Source organism: Euphorbia lathyris, chromosome 1, assembly GCF_963576675.1.
Source record: "Euphorbia lathyris chromosome 1, ddEupLath1.1, whole genome shotgun sequence".
Taxonomy (NCBI): Eukaryota; Viridiplantae; Streptophyta; class Magnoliopsida; order Malpighiales; family Euphorbiaceae; genus Euphorbia; species Euphorbia lathyris.
In genome coordinates, this window is record NC_088910.1 from 135,180,833 (window position 1) to 135,198,008 (window position 17,176).

Below are 17,176 nucleotides of genomic sequence, written 5' to 3' on the forward strand. Positions count from 1 at the left end.
ACTGCATAGGCTTTCTTCAAGCAGGTAGTCAAATATTAGGGAATCCCAAAGAGTATTGTCAGTGACAGAGATGACCGGTTTGTGGGAAGTTTTTGGGCTGAATTATTTCGACTCTTGGGGTCGAGCCTCGACATGTCCACTAGTTATCATCCTCAGACTAATGGTCAAATAGAGCGATTTAACAGCATGCTGGAAGAGTACCTTCGCCACTTTGTGAATGCCCGTCAATGAAATTGGCCTTCCTTGTTGGATGTGGCGCGATTTTGCTTTAATAGCCAGAAAAGTTCTGCTACTAATAAATCACCTTTTGAAATTGTTACAGGTCAACAGTCGTTGGTGCCTCGTTTAGTTGACATACCATATACAGGCAAGAATCCAAAAACATACTTATTCACCAAGGAGTGGAAACAGAACGAGGAGATTGCTAAGTCGCATTTGACGAAAGCATCAATGAGGATGAAGAAATGGGCAGATACAAGCCGACGTCCACAAGAGTTCCAAGTGGGAGACATGGTCCTGCTTAAACTTCGACCTGAACAACTTCGCTGCCTACGTAAAAGAGATAGAAGACTTGTTAGAAAGTACGAGGGACCTCTCCCGATCCTAGCTAAAGTGGGACCCGTAGCCTACAAACGGGATCTCCCACAGTGGATGTCATTCCACCCAGTGTTCCATGTCAACAACTTGAAATAGTACTATCCAGATACAGTAGATGATCAGCGTAACAAATCAAAGCGACCTCCAATCACAAAGAAAGCACCTGCCAGCAAAGAAGTGGAAGAGATCCTTGCAGAACGCACAGCAACAGCATCATCTTGACACCTTCACACGGAGTACCTTGTCAAGTGGAGATCTCAAGGAATAGAAGAGACAAGTTGGGAGAAAGCCACCGATCTCCAACCTTTCCATCACAAGATTGAAGACTTCATCAAAACCCGTTCGACAGGGACGTCGAACCTCTGAGTGGGGGAGAGTGTAAAGGGTGATTATCTTTGTAATCACACTATGTAATAATGGGGAGAGAGTGACTCTAGTATACCCTATGGAACATTGTAATGGCCATTGGCCATAGACCTTGACTTGGTATAAGAAACACTATAGGGGGGAGTGACCTGTCACATCGGAGTTGTCACTAGGTTGTCAGCATTCTACCATCTCTAGTAGTTGCCCCCCTACTACTACGGGATGAGACCTCTGATGTAACACTGTTGCTTATTTATGAATGAGATCGTCCGTGTATTGTTTACTCTGATGTGCCTTATGTGCTACGTGTGATTATGGATGAATGTATTGGTTGTCTATGCTCTTATCGTGTATGTGTTGCTATATCGCCTATATATGGCTTATGTCTAACCATTATATGCTTATTGCAGATAGGTTGACTTAACTCTCTTGGCTGGCGTACTTCGGGAAGCACAAGTAAGCGTCACAGGCTCCCTCGACGGGCCCCATGACACTAATCACCCAATTGCAAAAAAAAGTAAGTTAAATTTGTAAAATGCATTACACGCGTCTTTAAAAAAAAAGTAAAACCACCAAGGTCGGATATGCAGTTTTAATATTAGAGAAACAAGTTTTACAGTTGAGTAAGTAAGAACTTCATTTTTAATCTATTTTGTGAATTATATAACAACATTTTAAGGCACGTGCAACATATCTTCCGCATGCAGCTTTTTTTTTTTTGCAACCAAATGATGTAATAAACGTTTTACCATGACCTTATTTGTCATTTTACATAAACAAATATTAGCAATCAGTTAAGTTTTAGCAAACAAGTTTACACAATCAGCTAGTCAAATCAGTTAACTAAAAATGTTATCAACTAACAGCTATTTGCCAAACAAGGCCTATGTTGAAGAAAATTTTCTCTACTTTTCACACATCTAATGTGCTCCTGCAGCATCAATAAAGAAAAGTTTCAAAAAGTATTCTGAATTAGATTTAGGCTTAAAATATTTAGGCTTATTTTAAGGCATTTTTGGGCATCTGAACATAGTTTAGGCTTCGTGCAGGACCTTAACACATCAAATAAGATTGTTCCCATCGTATTTTTTATACTTATATACTTGATTCTTTATTTATTGTATTTATATATTTGTTGTATATTTATTTATATACACTTGTATATATTTGTATATTTTTTATATAACTGTTGTAATTTAATTTGATTTACTTCTTCAGCTTATATGCAATATGATACCATGTGACTTAAATCGGGGTTTCAAAGCGAATAAAAATGTTTCAAATGAATTTTAAACTTAAAGGAATACGTGATTAGACTATTTAGTGTTTAGTAGTGTTAAGTAGGAGGTCGGTATTTCACCAATCGGTAATGGGGTGCCTAGCCACTTTTCCTTGTGAAAATGATAGCTTTCCTATAACGTACCTAATTTTCCAAAACCAACTCTTCTCTCGCAAGGAATCCGGTTAATTTTCCGGTTTAAACCGGGGTGGCGACTCTACTAATCTTCAAACTCCGATTTTGCCGAGCTTTTTTATCCCCAAATTGAATTCGTTTCAATAACACATGGTCGACCAACGGTTTCATCCCCTCGGATCTTCCAGACGAGACTTGAAACCTACAATTAGCAGAACTTATAGATTGTTGGTCGTGAGAACAAATGTGAACTCCGCGGTACGTGATCTCGATAACATTCGGATCCTTGTCAGATCTTTGCACTTGCTTTGTAGCCCGACAGTTCTGTTTGTTTCTGTAGGTGCATCTGTAATAACTTCTGCAAATACAAGAGTTTCCTATTAGCTTTTCATGTATGGTATTTTGCTAAATATAATAGGCAAAAAAGATTATTAGACCCCTTACCTTTAATTTTGTTTGGTCATTGAGCCCTTAATCTTTTATTTGGATCTGATCATTTATTTTTTTATGCTATTAAGCCCCTCAAAATGGATTTTGAATGACCGTTGGATCTTTATTAGAATTCTAACGTGCAGATTCAAAACATCCTAAAACTTGTATTTAATAAGCTCCTAATGACCCAAAAAATAGTTTTGCACATAAAACTCTGTTAACATAGTGTTCATCATTTCATATGCCTTTGACAATTTTTAATTAATATGTGTAAAGTAAATATAGAGTAACTGCAAAACCATATTTTAAATAGATAAATTACTTCCATGGCCACTAAAGTTTGTTTTTTTTAATGCTATGGCCACTAAACTTCAAAATTTAACATAAAAACCACTAAACTTTAGCTAACTCCTCAAAATGACCTTAATGACCTCAAATGAAAATACTCAAGAATTAAAGTTGTTCCGAACGACATTTACCATAAAACCACATTTTTGTTTTGCACAATCACCATTTTTAGGGCTTTCTTTATCTAAAAAAATTCTGACCTCAAAATGAAAAGTTACTTAGATTATCATTAACTTTTGAAATTTTTTATTTTGAAACCGTCAACAATCATTTTGAGGTGTTGAATGGTCACATGTGTTAAAAAGTATAAAGTTGAGAAATTTAGTGGTCATACCACTATAAAAAAGCATAGTAATGGCCAAGGATGTAATTTAGCCTATTTTAAATTGTAAATAATAAATGGGTAAATAATTTATTAGTCCTCATCTTTTTACCTAACACACTGTTTAGTCCCTCTATTTTGAAAAACACATAATAAGATCCATATCTTTTGTCAATATTAACCATTTGGTCATTCTGTCTAGTTTTTTTAGATTTTTAACTGAACATATCTTAACTTTCAAGACAGCCATAGTAGATACAAAATGGTCATTTTGCTCTTGTTATTTTATGTCTGTCTGTTTATGTCCAATATAACAGTTAAAAATCTAAAAAAAAAATAGACAAAATGACCAAAATGTTAATATTAACAAAAGATGGGATCTTATAATGTGTTTTTCAAAATAGGGAGACTAAACAGTGTGTTAGGTAAGAAGAAGGGGACTAATAAATTATTTACCCTAATAATTTTCATGGTTGAGTTGAGTCATATATAAATAGCAAAATTGCATAATTGAAAAACCACATGCATTTTAGCCACTATATCAAAGGACAATATGCTGATTGGCTCTTTGAACTTTGGAGATGTTTCCTTAATCTCTTGAAGGTGCTTAAAGTGATACGTGCTTGGACTTGTTCAAAATCTCTGCTAGTTAGTAGATTAATCATGTCACTTTAAGTAAGTTTAGAAGGCCAATAAGATATCTTCAAAATTCAAAAAACCAATTGAAGTACATGACACCCCTTGATGTAATTAAGCCCTCTATCGGAACTTTCAAACAGAAAAGGATCCTGACCTATTGGATCTTGATGAATTAATCATGACACTTTAAACAAGTTCAGAAGGCTAATAAGATATCTTCAGAGTTCAAAGGACCAACAGAGTTATGAAGCCCTCTATCGGAACTTTCAAACAGAAAAGGATTCTGACCTGGGATATTTGGCACCAAGAATGTCTTTCTGGCCATAGTTTCTCCAGCTATAGCCATCATCTTGAGGTCCTTCAAACTCAGAGCAAACTCTAACACGTTTTGTCCATATTGGACATGTCTTTCTGCAAAACATTAGACTCCCAAGTTAACCCCAATTTTGCTTTATATATATATATATATATCAAAATTATGACTAATAAAATCAAATCTCTTCACCTTTTCTCTGCAGAATCATTAGGAACTGCATCAAAATTAACAGTTGCAGGACTAGCATCCATGCAAATTGGTGACTTAGTAGGATCATTGCTAGCAGGAACAGCAAGGGCAGCATCATTTTGCAGCTGAGTAGTCAAACCACTCGAGTTAAGAATCGATAGAGACTTCTCAAACGAGGATAAAATCCTCTCTACTAACTGCTCTGTAAGTGTATCTGATGATTCTGAGCTCAAATGTTTCTTTAGCTGTTTTGCTAGCTCCCTTACTTGAATCAGCTCTCTAATATGATCAGAATCCATGGATGCACCAAGTTGCTTATGAATGTCAGTTTCAAATAGAGTATTACTATTATTCTTGGAATCTGAAAGGAGTTCTCCATCTTCTCGAGTTGTGTCTCTCAACAGCAACAGTAATGGAATGCAGGATGAGTTGCTATTTTGCTGCAAGTGAAACATAGACATCATCAGAGAATAGTCTTTCTCCATTAATTCAAGTAGAGTGATATTTCAGATGCCGAAAAATGCTTAGATACTTCTATTCATTAAGCAAGATCAAGGTTATAATCAATGGTGATTGGTCACATTCTGTGTCCACAGACAAACCAGTATTCTACAACACAATATGACCAGACTCCTTTACACGTATTCTAGTTGAAAACTTTATCTCTGATTTCAACAGCCAAAGATATAATTCTAAAGCTTAAACGGAAAATTCCTTACCCCTTTCCTAACAAACAACAACAACAACAACAAAGCCTTAGTCCCGAAATGATTCGGGGTCGGCTAACATGAACCATCACATAAAACCGTGAAAGTCAAGTCGTGTCAGCGACACAGATTCGCTCCCTCCAATCCGTCCTATCCACTACCATATTTTCCTCAATTCCCAGTAAACTCATATCACTCTCGATCACCCTCCTCCAAGTTTGCTTAGGTCTTCCCCTACCCCTCACCACTACATCCCTTTGCCACTCTTCGGTTCTCCTAACCGACGCATCAAGCGCTCTACGTCTCACATGGCCAAACCACCTTAGTCGGTTTTCTCTCATTTTATTCTCAATAGATGTGACCCCTACTTTTGTCCTAATTATTTCATTACGCACCCGGTCCTTTCTCGTATGACCACACATCCATCTCAACATACGCATCTCCGCCACCGACATCTTATGGATGTGGCAGTGTTTCACTGCCCAACACTCCGTACCATATAACAATGCTGGTCTAATTGCCGTCCGGTAGAATTTTCCCTTCAATCTATTAGGCATGCCGGGATCACAAAGGAAACCCGTAGCACTCTTCCACTTCGACCAACCAGCTTTAATCCTATGAGCAACATCTCCATCTACTTCTCCATCCGTTTGGATAATAGATCCTAAATACCGGAAGCAATCCGAGGCCTGAACAACTCTCCCATCTAGGGTGATTGTCCCTGCCTCCCTACTCCTACGGCCGCTAAACTTACACTCCAAATATTCTGTCTTACTTCGACTCAACTTAAAGCCTCTAGATTCTAGAGTTTGTCTCCATAGTTCCAACTTCCTCTCCACTCCTTCTTTCGTCTCATCAACCAACACGATATCATCTGCAAACAGCATGCACCATGGTATACCATCTTGAAGTGAACTTGTTAGTTCATCCATAACGATGGCAAAAAGAAATGGGCTTAGTGCGGAACCTTGATGCACTCCAATCGTAATAGGAAACTCTTCAGTCTTCCCAACACTAGTACGTACACTCGTGCATACTCCCTCATACATGTCCTTTATGATGTCAATATATTTCCGCGAAATGCCTTTCCTTATCAAGGCCCACCAAAGTACTTCCCTTGGTACCTTATCATATGCTTTCTCCAAGTCAATGAAAACCATATGCAAGTCTTTCTTCTTATTTCGATAGTGCTCCATTAATTGTCTCATTAGATGGATGGCTTCCATAGTTGATCTTCCCGGCATAAAGCCAAACTGGTTTTCCGAGATCTTCACCGTCCTCCTTAACCTTTGTTCGATCACTCGCTCCCAAAGTTTCATAGTGTGACTCATTAATTTGATTCCCCGATAGTTGGCACAATCTTGGACATCGCCTTTGTTCTTATACAAAGGGATTAAGGTACTTTTCCTCCATTCTGATGGCATCTTATTGTTTCTCCAAATTTTGTTGAAGAACGTCGTCAACCATTCGATTCCTCTTTCTCCCAAACATCTCCAAATCTCAATAGGGATGCCATCAGGTCCTACTGCTTTTTTCAACTTCATCTTACTTAATGCCATTTTGACTTCACCCTTTTGAATTCTCCGCAGGCATTCGTGATTTATCATATCGTGATGGATACTTATATCTCCAACATCTTGTTGGCGATCTCCATTAAATAAGTCATCAAAATAGGACCTCCATCGTTCCTTGATATCCTTATCTCCAACTAGGACTTTCTGGTCCACATCCTTCACACATTTAACTTTTCCGAGATCTCGCGTCTTCCTATCTCTCATCCGAGCAATTCTATATATGTCTCTTTCCCCTTCTTTCGTATCCAATCTTGTATACAGATCCCGATTCACCTTTGCTCTAGCATCTCGTATGACCTTCTTTACTTCCCTTTTAGCCTCTTTGTATTTTTCGTAGTTCTCGTCACTCCTACATTTCCCCAATAGTTTATAGGATTCTCTCTTACTCTTTACTGCTTGTCGTACTTCTTCTGTCCACCAAGATGTGTCCTTACCCAGTGGCATGCTACCTTTAGATTCCCCTAGAACTTCCTTCGCTACTTCCCTTATACTCTGCTCCATCTTATTCCATATCGAATCTATATCTGAATCCATATTGCAAGTCCAAATATCTTTTTTGGTCATCTCATCCACAAATTTTTGTTGATTCTCCCCTTGCAATTTCCACCACTTAATCTTAGTCTCTACTTGAGGTGTTTGTTTTCTTATACATTTCCTACTTCGAAAATCTATCACCACTACTCTATGTTGGGTTGTCGTACTCTCACCAGGGATCACCTTACAATCAATATAACTCTTTCTCCAAGCACTCCTTACTAAGAAGAAGTCAATTTGGCTCGCATTACCGCCACTCCGATAAGTCACTAAGTGGGATGTTCTCTTCATAAACCATGTGTTCATGATACTCAAGTCATAGGCTGATGCGAATTCCAAAATATCATTTCCTGCTTCATTCTTATCTCCAAAACCACACCCCTTTCCTAACCTACAACGTTTTTCTCTTTTATCTGAATATCAAAATTCTATGGAGAAAGAACCAACAGAAAACAAATGCTGACAAGTAGAAAACAAATGCTGACAAGACACAATTACAATCTGAGATATTTGCCCAAGACGAGATTCTACACTTGGTTTTCAGTTTATTCTTAATAACCAACCATAGAATAATAAAACTGAACCTAGACACATATTTAAAGCCACCAAGACACTACATTTTCCCCCAGGAGCAAGCATCTTGTAAGCACCTATCTTCTGCTGTGTCATTAACACTGAAGTTAGAAAAAACATACCAAGCTTGGACAGTAATTTCATCACTTGGGTCAGGAAGCCAACATCCTAGGGGACCCCAAAGATCAGCTACCTTGCAATCCCAAGAAACGTCAGTATCTGGAATTAAATCTCTAAGACTATGCCCATGAATCCACCGATCGTCCAAGAATATAATACTGTTTAAAAAAGCTTTTAACCTTAAGAATTCCCACCCAACTCCAACTAGCATCAAATGGTTTTAAATTCTCCAAAAACTAAACTTCTTAAGCTTATTGGCATGAACCCAAACAGCTCAAAGAGAAGATTTATAAGAGATTACATCCCAAATGTGCTTTCAACATTCCATAACCTCAAATCTCTAATACCAAGCCCTCGCTTCCTTGTATTACGAATGTCAAGACCATGGAACCTGATAGAGAATATGCTAATAGGTTAGCATATTCTCTATCAGAACCAAAGCTCCAGAATAAACAGTACTCCCCTTGCACAGAAAGTTCATGCACTTGTCATCAATCATTTTCGGGATAGATTTAGAAAGCAAAAAGACTGAACACCAACAAACCTGAATGCTTCTGAGAACCGAAATAACCAACTGCATAAGACAAAACTTTGTACCCCAAGTATCAATCCGTTTAGTAATCTTTTTCACCAAGGAAAGACAGTGAGCTCTAGACAATCTAGATGAAATCAAAGGCAAACCGAGTACTTTACAGGTAATTTACCCTCAGAAATGCCACTAAAAGAGAGAGCACTTTTTTGGAAATTGACAATTTCCTAACCTACTATTCATATGGTAAAATCAAGGAAAAATAATTTAAAACGAGATTTGAGTTCAATTTCAATTTCAAATTAGGCAAAATGATTGGCGATCTAATTTAATTTCAAACTAATTAGCTAGAAGAAAACCTAACATGGCTTACCTGCAGGAACTTATAGACATTGCCAGATCCGAAAACGCTATCAACGACGGCAAATTTATGAACATCGTTTGGAGGGAAAAACGAAGCTAAATAGCATTTCTCGGAGCATCGACGGCCATGGAATTTGCAGGCAGCGCAAGGGCCACATACAGCAGGCGGAAAGTGGCTTGAAGAAGAATGGGAAAGTGGTTGTCGGGGAAGACTTGAGAAAGAGTCATAAGGAGAATTGAAACTGGAATTAGACCGGGAAGAGCATAATGATGGTGATGATGGTGACGACGGCGGTGTGGATTCCGACGGGGCAGAAGGGAAGGACTGTAAGGTAGAAGAAAAGAGGAACGGACTGGAATCATGATTTTTCGCCATGGATTAGAGAGATACAGAGAGGAAAGTGAAAATGAAATCGGAAACTGGTGGACAAACATATGTGCCAAAAATTTGACATCATTACTTCGTCGTCGGAGAAAAAACGAAGGAAATTGCTGCTGCTCGATAGCTTCCCGGCAGGTGAGATGGGGATATAAAAAGAAAAGGTAAGTTATTTTAGTTGGGAGATAGGAAATAGGAAAGTGAGAAAGGGAGCTTTAGTTATATCGCTCATGCTATTTAGCAATGTTATCAGAACCGGACCGAACATCAAACCGGATTGATGACTGGGTCACAGATCACTTGATCGAACCGGATGGTTCGAATTGATCGAATCGGATGACGTAATAAATAAATAATATTTATATACATTAAATATATATAATTATTTTAAAATTATTTTTATACATTATATATATCCAAAATAAATTATAACCAACTTTTAGTTTATTATTTTTTTTGTTAATTTGAGTCTTAAATATATAACGAATAAATTAAATTCAGAATAAATTGAAATATATCAACGTATTCTATGTCATAAGATCTTTTTAAAAATATATTATAAACTCAAAACGGACAAATGATGAATGAGAAATTGATGCTCAAAGTGAACCACTTGAAATAGTTTGAAATAAGATAAAATGAAATTAAACATTTACATCTTACGAAGGAAAGAAATGAAAAACTTAACTAGTTTATAAGTAAAGTAGCTTCACAAGCCTTTAACCAATTACTAGGGAAAATGTTCTCTCACGCGCAGTGGTGCAATCGATTAACCATCGGGTTAGGTGCGCACCCGCACGATGTGGGCGACGCGAATGCCGCACAATAATAAGGTTCCATAACTTGACCCCTTTTACAATTAATTTTTATTTTCATTCCCTTTTATAATTATTTTTTATTTTCATTCCCTTTTATAATTATTTTTTATTTCATTGTGTTCCCACCCACCCAGCCCGCCCATTTCATTGTGTTAATTATTCCTATTCTCGCCCAACGAAAATTCCAAAATTCTTGCCAGCCCGCCTAAAACCAATGGATTTTTTTTCCCTACAGACCCGAGGTCACAACGGGTCCCGGTCCAAACCCGGGTCACTCCAGTTATTTCACCATTGAAATAACCGGACAGGCTCGAACCGGCTTCCTCACCGGTTCCCAGTTCGACCGGACGGTCCGGTCCGAGTCTGACAACATTGCTATTTAGACGGGAGAAGTGTAATTTATCTCTCCAATTTTATTATATTTATTTAATTTATTGTATTTTGAAATTTTAGTACGGTGATCTAAATATTTTTTAATATTCACCAAAAAAAATTTTTTTAATATTTTTTTAGGGAAAAAAAAATTAACTTAATATTTTAATATTTGAACTTTTAAAACACTAAATTTGTGCATATATTATTATAGCATCAATATCGAATAAAATTAATTAAACTAGTCGAAAACCCGTTATGAAACTTTTATATAATTTAGATAAATAAATAAATTGATATATTTTTTGAAAGAATATATTAACAATCAGCCCTGCGGGCAGGAATCAAAAAATGGGGCGGTACATTCCACCATTCCCCGCAACCAAACATAGAACCAACAGCACGTGCTAGCACATGGGCCGGCTGGTTCGCTGATCGTTTCACAAAGTTAACCTTACATAGCCTAATATCCCGTAGGATCGTTTGACAATCTGAAATAATTCTTCCCACAATATTAAAACCGGGTTTATCACTTTGAAGAGCAGTGACCAGTAGCTGAACATCAGTTTCTATCTCCACATTCGACCATCCTCGACCCTTCAACCAACACAGCACCTCCCGAAGCGCCATAGCCTCTGCGATAAAGCCATCGCACAGTCCCTCCATCATTCCACAACGCCCAAATAAAAACTGGCTCGCATCATTTCTCACGACCATGCCATAGCTAATCCGCCCTGTACTGTTAAAAACCACAGCATCAACATTAACTTTGGTGTTACCAGGGCTCGGGGGTACCCAAACAGCCGACGCAGGATGAGTAGGCTGGCTAGTCGGTTTGTGAAGGAGCGTTTGCGCCTGCTGCCAATTACGATAGAAAACTACAACATCGTTATAGCAATTCTGTGCCGATAACTCCACGCGATTCCACACCCACTCATTTCTACTTTTCCAGATCGACCAGCAAGTCATGGCAGCGAACTCCAAATTACTTTTGCTTGCTGAACCCTGCAATTTGCACCAAAAATTAGCAAAATCATACGCAATATAGCTGTTGTCACCAAGAGGCATCGAATGCCAGATTTTTTTGGCTTTCCGGCATGCCACTAGCGCATGGTACGAGTCCTCCTAATGAGTCGCGCATCTGGGACAGATAACAGACACCTCAACCCCACGGCCCCGTAAAGTAGACAACGTTGGAATACAACCCGAGAGAGCCTGCCAAACCAGGTTTTTAGCCTTAGGAGGTATGGACAGGCTCCATAGCATCTTCCAATCAATTAGAAGATTTGTGTTCTGAGGCAAGACTTGATCAAAGATATAGTGATATCCACTTTTAACGCTATAATTGCCAGAAATTTCCCATTGCCAGAACCATTCATCAGCAAAATGACAAAACCAGTATAGGTACTCTGTGTATCAGGCTTCGGTCCCAAACACTAAATAGGTCTCTCAATATATCCTCATCCCAAGCAGCAGATTCAGCTAATCATAGACTGGCGACGGGAGTGCCTCGTAGCGATTCTGGAGCCTCGCTTTCCACAAACGGATTCTCATCAGGCAGCCATTGCGAGCCCCAGACACTAGTCTAATCCCCAAAACCAATTGATCTTCGAGCCCCCGCATTTAATACCCACTTTGCCGACATGATACTCCGCCAGACATAGCTTGGGTTATTTCCCATAGAGGCACCCAGGAAGTCCGATTTTGGGCAATACCGGTCCTTGTAAACTTTCGCGAGAAGGGAGTCGGGTTTTGATAATAACCTCCAAGCTTGCTTGGCGAGAAGCGCAATGTTGAACTGATGAAGTTTCCTGAACCCCATTCCACCCTTCGATTTTGGGACGCACAGCCTATCCTAGGATTACCAGTGTAGACCTTTCTGATTCTGATTAGAATTCCCCCACCAAAAAGAGTTCATCATCCTCTCCAGACTCACACAAAGCCCCTAGGGTATGAGGAAAAAATCTATAGCATAAGTTGGCAGAGCCTGCATAACTGATTTCAGTAAAATTCCTTTCCCGACCTGTGATAAAAATTTGCTTTTCCAACTTTTCAGCCTCTTTGAAAAGCATGTTGAAATACCTTTCCACAAGATTTTGATTTGACAAAATCATACATGATTAAGAGGCAATTAAATTTAAATGCTTTGATTTAATTGTACTAATGTGTTTGTTCAATATTGAGTGCAAGAATATATATATAAAGTAAAGACAGGACAAAAATCAGCACAAGCAAAGCTGAGCAAAACGGAAACTCAATGTAAGCGGAGTGGAGTAGAACTCAGAAGCAAAACGAAGCTGACTAAAGATAAAGATTTCTTCAGAAGCGGTTAAACAGAAGGGAGCTGACCAAGAAGGAACTCAGCTCAGAAGTTGAACATCTAAAGATAAAGCTGAGTGACAGTCAGGACAGCATGAAGGATTCGTTCACTAAAGGACAAAGTCTGCCAATCTTCTGCACCAATAATTGGAACCTCGAAGACACACAAAAGACTAATTCCAAGAGACATGGGTCATTGGATTATTGGTAAAAGACAACTGGCATAAAAAGACAAGCCAAACGCAAGAAGACAAACCTGACGCCTGAAGAAAATAGAGAAAGGGAATGGCGGAACAGTCTGAAGCTGACCAAAAATTGTTCCCCAAAAGAGCCGTTTTGGTGTTAACGGTAACAACAATTCAAAGGATCCAAATCTGTAATTTCCTTCTATAAAAGGACAATGAAGAATCTTGGATCATCACTGAAGCATCAAGAGAAAAATACAAAGAGAGAAAATCTTGAAAGCACTCAAATACAAAAAGATCTTACACCAATTTTTCTATTCTCTGTGTAAATGCTAGATTGATTGTTGTGTAATCATCTAAAGTGTTCTTTAGTATAAAAAGAACAAGTTTCGTGATCAATAGGAATATTGAGAGTGTTAAGCTGAGTGCCTGGTTGTAAGCATTCAGTGGTAGAGAAATCTAGGTGCTGGGTTGTAGCACTTAGTAGGAGTTGAGTAGACGAATAGATGAAGGTACTCTTGCATATTCAACTGCCTTGTAATTGGTTTGTGCTCTACCGTTAAAGAGCTCAGTATTGGATTCAAAAAGCCCGGAGGACTCTGGGGACTGGACGTAGGCAGAGAGGCCGAACCAGGATAAGTGATACTGAGTAATCTCTGAACTCTCTCTTATATTGTATGTGTTGTTTGCTATATTTACTCAGCATATAAATTGCCTAAGCTGACCTTGAGTAAATAAGTGGTGCTGAGTTAGAAGCTGACCTCCAAGAGTGTCAATTCTTAACTCACAAGAAAACAACTTTAGTCAACATCTGACTAAAGCTGTCTTGAAATATATCTCACCAAGCTGACCAAAAGCTGAGTTAATAAACTCTCAAAATAACTTCCAGTCAGCTTAATTAAAACACGAAAAAGTTATATTAGTTCCTAACCCCCCCTTGGAACTAATTACCAGGGACCAACAAGTGGTATCAGAGCCTAAGCTCACTACTCAAAGATTTGACAATCTTGAGCTGATCCCTAAAAATGGGTGAGAATAGCACTCGGTTCCTTCCAGGAAACCAAACAACACAGATACTCCCTGAGGGACTATCAATCACTAGACCTCCCCTATTCTTTGGGTCAAATTATACATTCTGGAAGAATAGGATGAAAAACTTTATTCAAGCCACAAACATGAGTTCATGGCTTGCAATTGTTCAAGGTCCACATGTGCCATACAAAACTGTTAACGATGAGAAAATTGTTAAAAGTGAGGCTGAGTGGACAGAGGATGACCTCAGAAAATTACAAAATAATGCTTCGGCTATAAACATGCTTCACTGTGCGTTAGATGCTGCAGAATACAATAAGATTTCAAGTTGCGAGTCAGCACAGGAGATTTGGAAGAAGCTTGAAGTAACCTATGAAGGCACAAGCAAAGTTAATGAGTCTAAAGTCAATCAACATATGAGACTCTACGAGCTGTTTGAGATGAATGAGAATGAAGACATCTCAGAAATGAACGCAAGGTTCACAAATATTATAAACGAGCTAAAAAGGCTTGGAAAGAACTTCACTGAAGAGGAACAGGTGAAGAAAATTCTGAGAAGTCTGCCTAAGAGTTGGCAAGCAAAGAAAACAGCCGTAGAAGAAGCTCAAGACTTGACTACCTATAAATATGATGAGCTGATCGGATCCCTGCTGTTAAGCCCAAAATATACCTAAAATATCATACATAAATACGTTAAATTTACATTAAAATCGTGCTAATTATATTCATTTGGAATACTTTTACGTCTTTATTTACTTCTTTGATGCAAGGTACTTAAATATTTGGTAAAATCCAAATAGGAGCGAAAATGGAGCTAAAACGGAGCTAAAATGGAGGAAAAACCTAAAAAACGTACCAAGAATGCATATCAGCCAGAAGAACGCTCGAGGAGGACGAAAAGCAGTCGAAAGACAGGGAATAATCTCTCTGTCGCGACTGAGATTTTGAGAATCTCAGTCGCGACTTACGGAGGTCAGCTCGGGGGAAAAACAAAGTTTCAAGCTCGCCCCTATACCCCCTATCGCGACTAAGATTTTCAGAATCTCAATCGCGACAGCGAACCTTCCTGCACACAAAACACATGTTTAAATTCGGAAAAATGCGTCTGTTCGTTCGGATAAAAGCGACCCTTCACCAGCAGACACGACCCGTCATTTACAACCCTTCAACAACTATAAATAAGTGATCCATTTCAGAAATCAAGGTTGGTTAGGTTGGAAAAGTTAGAGAAATTAGAGAAGAAAGTTGTTATGTTGAGTTTCTGATTCAGAAAAGAATCAGAAAGTTAGATTTCATTTCTGTAAACAATCGTGTTGTACACGAATTGTATTTAGATTAGTTATAAACACAGTATTAGTTTAGTTTTCATTCTGATAGTGGACGAGACCAGTCTCTATTCCGAAGATCCAGCGAGAAGAATTGACGGCTGAAGCGCATGAGGTTTGACGAACCTACGGAGTTTGAGAGAAAGATTGACGACCCGGATCTCAAAGTTTTCGTTGCAATGCTATCTAAGTTTCTACTTCTCTGTTAACTTGTGGAAATTCACATTTCATTAATGATATACTTATTTATTCAATACATTCTTACTGTTGTTATTTTGATATTGTTCTGACAAAATGATTTTCAAAATGATAAATTGGTGTTTTTATTAAAACGTTCTATTCCATCTTATTCATATAAGAACTTTGTTGAACACTTAACAAATTTAGTTTTTATGGATGACATGATCGCTGATCGCGGCTTATCAGAAATAAAACACTAGTTTGATTAAGGTAGGAATCATCTCAACACCAGGGGGATTTCTATGGTTCGAAGCCATTTAATTGAGTATATCGCTATATTGTTACATGTCCATAATCTCACAAAGTTAAAGTTGTTTACTTTGCTTTATGAAAATAAGATCTATTTTATTCCAATTACGGAAGTATCTGTTTTGTAATCAAAATTCCAAAACGGAATTGTTCTCTAAACTCGATATAATCCTTCTATCTAATCCTAATTTACCAAAACCAATTCCATCAATTAAAACGTATTTCTTTTATTAAACCTAAACACGTGATTAAACCGAATTAAATAAAGTTTTAGTTAAAAAGCGTTCCCTGTGGGTTCGATATCTTTTATTACTACAAGCGTATACCGTGCACTTGCGGAAATCGCTCAACAAGTTTTTGGCGCCGTTGCCGGGGAACGCCAAATTTTTAACAAAAATTTATATTTTTCGTGTTTTATTCCGAACCTTGGTTAACAATGTATTTATTTATTTTATAGTTTTTTTATTTATTGAGGATGGTCACTAGGACTAAATCCTCGTTGTTATTTAACGTTTGCAATTAGATTTTTGCAGATAAAAAAAAATTCAAGTTTTTTTTCAAAGATAGACTGGAGATTTGATCATCAATATAAATTCCCAGAAGGAGTCTACAGAAAAGAAATCCAGTACAGATACATCAGAAGGAAAAGAAAATTTTATGAAACAGGATGTCAGACGTGACAGATGATTCTTCCAGAAAATTTACCTCTTCCCAAACACATTTACCTCTTTTCTATACACTAACCCTTCACCAAAACATCATTTCTCTTTGTAAACAAATTATTCAAATCCTACATTACACCCACATAATTTCTTCTTTTATCATATCATTTCCTTAAACACCTATATTTATCTCTCCAAGAAATAGCCGATCAACTTTTCTCAGACAGATATATTAGAAAGTAGGAATGAGGAATACAGTCCTTGAAATTATCTTATCCCCCAGGAAGGAATTGTCAATTTTTACCATAGTTTCAACAGTTTCAGTTCATGCACGTAGTTCTTGTTCATGCGCAGAACCAGAGGATTTGGAAATCTCAGTTGAGATTCCGGAAATCTCAGTTGAGATTTTCTGTCTTTTTCAATTTGAAATAACTGTAAGGGATTACAGACATCTGATTTCAAAAATTCTGTCAGTTAAATCATAGAGGTATCATTTTGACATCTTTTATTTTTAACAGACACAACCTTTCACTTATGTATCTTTTATATTCCTGTAGGTTCAGAATTCTTTC

The 17,176-nt window shown here is 37.8% G+C and overlaps 1 protein-coding gene across 2 annotated transcripts; it reads right to left on the bottom strand.

Annotated features, from left to right (window-relative positions):
• Positions 1-2,219: 2,219 nt before the first annotated feature.
• Positions 2,220-9,590, bottom strand: LOC136211060 (probable WRKY transcription factor 41). 2 transcript variants are annotated; one of them, XM_066002583.1, is made up of 4 exons: positions 9,034-9,590; positions 4,624-5,063; positions 4,407-4,529; positions 2,220-2,735 (listed from the first exon to the last, which is right to left on the bottom strand). In XM_066002583.1, the coding sequence occupies exons 1-4, from the start codon at positions 9,397-9,399 to the stop codon at positions 2,441-2,443; spliced, it is 1,224 nt and encodes a 407-aa protein (XP_065858655.1). In that variant the 5' UTR covers positions 9,400-9,590; the 3' UTR covers positions 2,220-2,440. The 2 variants fall into 2 exon arrangements, with proteins under 2 accessions (XP_065858655.1, XP_065858656.1); XM_066002584.1 differs by lacking the exon at positions 9,034-9,590 and adding an exon at positions 8,676-9,007.
• Between the last annotated feature and the right edge of the window lie 7,586 nt (positions 9,591-17,176).